This window comes from Solanum stenotomum, unplaced genomic scaffold (genome assembly GCF_019186545.1).
Source record: "Solanum stenotomum isolate F172 unplaced genomic scaffold, ASM1918654v1 scaffold19995, whole genome shotgun sequence".
In the NCBI taxonomy this organism is placed as follows: domain Eukaryota; kingdom Viridiplantae; phylum Streptophyta; class Magnoliopsida; order Solanales; family Solanaceae; genus Solanum; species Solanum stenotomum.
Window position 1 is genome coordinate 18,596 of NW_026025817.1, and position 6,135 is coordinate 24,730.

Below are 6,135 nucleotides of genomic sequence, written 5' to 3' on the forward strand. Positions count from 1 at the left end.
GAGTGGACTACCGAAATCCAATTGAGCAGGAACAGCAGGTGCATCTCCCATGGATGAAGATTGGAGAGTAATTGGAAACAATCCGAGAAGAGAAAGAAGAACAAATAGCAGGGGAACAAAAAATCACAAAATCCCTAAATCATAGTCGTGAAATCGAACTGAGAATCGAAGGATACGCAATACTCACGAAACAATGTGGATGCGGAAAGTAGGAATCATCCCCTGTGCTCTGATACCATGACAAAATCAACAACATAGGCAGGAAAACATCAGGCTTCCTCCATTGATGGAGGTTTGAAGCTCACAAGAGAATATTCAGAGAGAGAGAAAGTGGAAAGATATTATTGAGAATCAAAACTGAAAATAAACAATACAGGGTATTGTGTATATATATACACATTGTTCAACTAACCAACTTGATCTGACACAATAACAAACTTAACCAACTAATTTTGTGAACTCAACTAATTCTATGAACTCTAAAGCTAAATGTGATGAATTAAACTAATTACAAACTAATTGGAACTGATTGTAATCTCATCATATATCATGGCAATTATCATGAACCCACATCATTATTTTTACGTTTACCTTTTTTATTCTTCTTTCTATTTTTATTTTTTCATTATTAAATATTCTAAAGTCTACCAAATGGTAAAACCTTTTGCATTATACAAAATATATTGTTGGGTGTTAATAACTTCTCAAAGGAGTTTTTCCAAAGGTCCACCCGAGCAACACTCTGTTAATGGAGTTGGATATTTCAGGCACAGGCATCTCCGGTGAGCTGCCTGATTCAATTGGCACCTTCAGTTCCTTGAATATCTTGAACCTCGAAGGATGTCAATTCTCTGGTTCCATTCCTCATTCTATTGGCATATTGAGTTCCTTGAATATCTTGAACCTCGAACAATGTCAATTCTCTGGTTCCATTCCTGATTCCATTGGGAGTTGATTTTATCTTATAATCATTTCACTGGCCATATTCCTTCCACAATCTCTAAATTGAAGCATCTCACACGTTTGGATCTTTCCAGACGTTTTCTCTAACCTCCAACAGCTACTCCATTTAGATCTTTCTAATAACAGCTTCATCGGTCCATATCCCACTTCAATTTTAAGTTTGACACAACTTGATACCTTAGACTTGTCGAGTAATTCCCTATCTGGCCCACTGCCTAGCAACACAAGCATGCTTCAAACGCTAACTTAACCATCTTGGGTGTTTAGCCCACCTTTGCTATATTCAGTGTCGCTCCAACATAACCAATTAAGAGGACTAGCCGATGAAGTGATCAAAACAAACCCAACATTAAAAGAACTGCATTTAAGCAATAATCAACCCATTGGTTCTTTTCCTCAACCACTTGTGAATTTCACAAACCTTTTTACCCTTGGAATTTCATCCTGTGAACTGAAGGATTTTCCACACTTCTTGAGAAATATAAAGACACTTCGGTACTTGGATATTTCTAACAATACGATTTGTGGTCAAATCCCTAACTGGTTTAGCGGCATGAGGTGGGACTCATTGTGGTTCCTAAACCTTTCTCATAATTCATTAACAGGCCACCTACCACAATTTCATTACCATAGCCTAGAGTATCTTGATCTGAAATTTAACTCCCTTCAGGGTTCACTACCTTCATCCATTTGTAACATGAGGAAACTTACCTTTTTAGATTTATCACGCAACCACTTCAATAACTCGATTCCGAGTTGCTTGGGAAGCATGCCTAATCTAACGGTGTTGGACTTAAGAAAGAACAATTTCATAGGGAGTCTTCCTCCATTATGTGCACAGAGCACTTCATTGAGTACCATTGTCGTAAATGGTAATCGATTTGAAGGACCTGTCCCTGTGTCGTTGCTCAAATGTCATAATTTAGAAGTCCTTGATGTGGGGAACAACACTATAAATGACACGTTTCCAGGATGGCTAGGAACTCTTCAAGTGCTACAGGTCCTTATATTAAAATCGAACAAGTTCCATGGACCTATAAGTACGTGTTAGACTAAGTTTTGCTTTCCCAAATTGTGAATTTCAATCTTTCTTGTAAGAAATTTAGTGGCTCACTTTCTGCAAAAGGGATCAAGTAATGGAACCATCTCTAGCGTTGGAGTTATCTGGTAGGTCGTATGAGGATTCAGTGAGTTTGGTAATCAAAGGGCAGGATATTGAGCTACAAAGAATCAGCAAGATTATGACAAGCATAGATCTCTCAAGTAACCATTTTGAAGGTGTCATTCTGAAAACACTAAAGGATCTCAGTTCACTTTGGCTACTCAATTTATCCCATAACAATCTCATAGGTGCTATTCCAATGGAATTGGGGCAATTGAATACGCTTGAAGCTTTAGATCTCTCCTGGAATCGGCTCACTGGAAAAATTCCGCAGGAATTGACAAGAATGAACTTTCTGGCCTTATTAAATATATAATTATGAATTTGGTAATTAGAATGAGTTATGAGAGTTTAGCGATAAATTCAAAATTTATAGAAATCAAATTTTGGCTCCACTTCTGTAAGGTGAGGTAAAGATAGGACTTGGAGTTTATGAAATCCGGAAAAAACCGCACCTTAATAAGCTTTTGATAGATTATTTGAAATTTTAGATATTAATATATGATTTGAGCTGAAGTTACTAAACACTATTTGAACCCGAGCTATACCTCTTTCTCAGGGTAAGAAAAAAGATAATGAGATCCCTCCACAACTTCACCCTTGATCATAGATTTCGGATTTGAGTCATTTTCATCTAGTAATAGGATAAGGATAATCAGCTAGGCAATTAGGCAACACTTTCTAGCATGGTGGGTACAACTGCCAACAACTAGAAACTTTTTTTATTTTTCTTAAATTCAATGTAATAACTTGTAAACTTACGTTTCATAGATAAGCAAAAATAAATGGGATAATCTAGAGAAATTTTCATGGGCCTAAAAAATGGGCTGGCTCCTTTTAAACATGGGATGGGCTTCTCTTCTCTTCAATGGGCCTTATGCTGTGCGGGTCTGTATTAGTTGGAGCTCCGAAGCAGGTATAGAACACCGGGTTAAGAATTTGAAAGAAATTATCTTTCCAAATGACATTCAAGTCAGGTGCTCTAATATATTTTACTCGGTTTCCTTAACTTCCTTCCTTTATATATATTGACAGTATAAATTTTATCACTTGATAATAGTTGACACGTTATTTGCCTTGATTTTAAATTATTAATTTCATGACGTTTCACTTATAGTTACTTTTAGACGACTTGATAGTGAAAAAAAAATTCTTTGAAACTTTGTTTCAAATTGTCTGGCATACAATTATCCGAGGAACAATGTAGGGGGGGATCTAGTGAAGCAGCTACGAGTTCATCCGAACCAAGTAGCTTTGCGTAAGACTCTTTATATATGTTAAAAAATGAATTACATATTTTTCAACCTTCCAAAATAAATGGTACTTGTATTGTTACCATGTTGTACCTAAGTGTAATGGTTACGCAGAATTTGTAAATTTTGTAATGAAGGTCTATCGGAAACAACCTCTCTTCTCTGCCTCCACAAGTTGTGGTAAGGTCTGCGTACACTCTATCCTCCTCCTCAGACCGCACTTGTGGGATTACATCGAGTATGTTGTTGTTTGTATCATTTAGTTGTTGTGAACAACTATAAGATAGTACCATTTTTTGTTGTGTGTTACACATGATTCAGTCCTTAAGACAGCAAAGCTGGTCTTCTGTAGGAGATATTTGTCTCAAGTTCACATTTGTTATGTGTTACACATGGTTCTGTATATGTGGATAGGAAAAATTCTACGTAGGAGATATTTGTCTCAAATAACATTGTTGACACCCAATTTTGGAGCTCTACAATATAGATTAATCATCAAGTTTCTTTCAAATGATTTGAAATAATTAGTTTTATAAAATTCAAAATATTTTTTCAAGTTATTTTTAAAATAGTTGTCATTTTTTATAATTTGTAAATAATATACATGCTTTACATAATTATGTGTATATTATTTTATTTTATTTTTTTATTTTTTATTTTATTTTATTATTGTTATTATTATTTTTAATATGTATTTCATATATTCGAAAATCGTCTAGAAAAGGTTTTGTTAAACTAAATATCTTGTTAATTAGTTTAAGTATTTAATAGTTTATATTTTTGAGTTAATAGTTTATGATTGAGTCAATTATTTTATTTCGTTAGAATTAAGAAGCTTGCTAATTAATTCATCTTATTTAATTACTAGTAGAACTTATCCTAATCAACTAAGTTCGACTACATTTGGCTATAGTTTAAATCCAATTCAATTTTAAGTGACCAAAATTTTGGGCCTTCTTCCCATCCCTCCATTTCCAGTTTTTCTTTTCCAATTGCCAACCCAAAAGACCCAGCCCACTTCCCACAAAAACCAGCCCAATACAAATTTTTTTTCCAGCAATGCAATTCCAAAAAGAGATCCAACAATACCAAAACCCATCAATACATACATACAACGATTACAGCAGCAGCAACCGACCCACCTCTACGCGCCTCACATTTTTTTTTCCTTCTTCTCGCGTGAATGCATAGAAGAAACTGTCACACCCCAAGCCTACACCTTGGGCGGGACCGGCACCTGGAGACCATTGCTGGCCCCAGGCGAACCCTTGGCCTGGCTTTCTTAACTCAGCGGAAACTTAACTCAACAGTACAACTCAATGCAATGAAAGGTTATAAAACAACCAACTGATGCATAACATGCCAAAAGGCAGCTCGAGTCTCAAAATAGAGTATTTACATATATACATAGATGAGAGACTCAATACTAACTGACTGACTGTCTATGAAGCCTCTAAAATACTGAGATGGATGTTGGGACAGACCCCGCAACAACCTAATAGAACAAAACTAAGTACACAAAATAATTGAGTCCTTCGGAAAGCAAGGAGGCTCACCACTGACTCTGGAGTACTCAGCTGGATCAACGACGTGCAGGATGCTGATCTGGGGTACCTGAATCTGCACCGTCATAAGATGCAGACCAACTGGCATCAATACATTGAATGTACAATTATGCGAGCTGGAAAGCTAAACCACGACTTAAGCTTGAAAAGAGTACAAAAGAACACTTACCTTGGCTCTGTTCAACTCATGAATAACTGAACTCAATATATAAAGCAATAAGACACATGCAATATATAAAGCTTGTAAAACTCTTAAAACATGACGTAAAAATCATATTTATAATATCATGAAAATACCATGTTTCCTCTCAAGGTCTACTTGTTCAATGTATGAATGAAGTCCCATACCCCCATACATACTAAGCAGAACCCTCGAGGAACCATGCTCTTTCTACTGTGGGAGCTTCTCTAACCGACAGATCACCACTATGAATATGAGTGGTGATACAACATTTTACCTCACGTTGCCTGAGGACCATCCTATACCTTGCCGTGATATAGGAAGCTAATGATACAACGTTTTACCTCACATTGCCTGAGGACCATCCTATACCTGGTCTTGATATAGGAAGCTAACTTTACTAAGTGGATCCACTAGCTTAATCTTACGGGTTCATCTAAAAAGTATGACCCGTTAACTCCCATATTGGCTACATGGTTCTTATGGAGAGTTGAGTTTAATATGAACTCGCGTCCCCAAATCGGTGCTCGATACTACTCCCAAAATGCTTTTGACTCATAAGTGTTTTAAACACATCTTTCTTTAAATGAGCTAATTACTCAAAATCTAGCCCCAAAGGCTCACTTGGAAACGATGTTCCTTTTTCTTGAAAACTAGCCCTAAGGCTCTTTTGGAATCATAGTTCCTTTCTTACTCAAATGCAAAAAAATATTTAGAAACTTCTTCGGGAATACATAGTTCCCTAATAGCTTTTGAGAAATGAACTCAACTTACACTCTTGACTTAATTTGAGTCTCGAAACTCCTTACTTAGCTTGAAACTCTAAGCTCTTTGCTTGACTTGAAACTTGAGTCTAAAAATGAAGTTAAAACGTTCAATGAAGACTCTTGAAAAGCTTGGAAGACTTGCTTGAACTTACTTCTTAACATAGCTTGACTTGACTCTAACTTCTCCTTAACTTGATACTAACTTGCCTTGAATTGAACTATGGATTCAAGGTATATGATCACA

The 6,135-nt window shown here is 36.1% G+C and overlaps 1 protein-coding gene across 1 annotated transcript; it reads left to right on the forward strand.

Annotated features, from left to right (window-relative positions):
• Positions 1-2,099: 2,099 nt before the first annotated feature.
• LOC125850881 (receptor-like protein 54) lies at positions 2,100-2,441 on the forward strand. The gene has a single exon (XM_049530716.1). It carries the CDS (start codon positions 2,100-2,102, stop codon positions 2,439-2,441), a length of 342 nt encoding a protein of 113 aa, XP_049386673.1.
• Positions 2,442-6,135: the final 3,694 nt, after the last annotated feature.

Bases quoted from the DNA above. Each gene is read 5' to 3' on its own strand.
- LOC125850881 (XM_049530716.1), top strand. From the start codon at position 2,100: ATGGAACCATCTCTAGCGTTGGAGTTATCTGGTAGGTCGTATGAGGAT.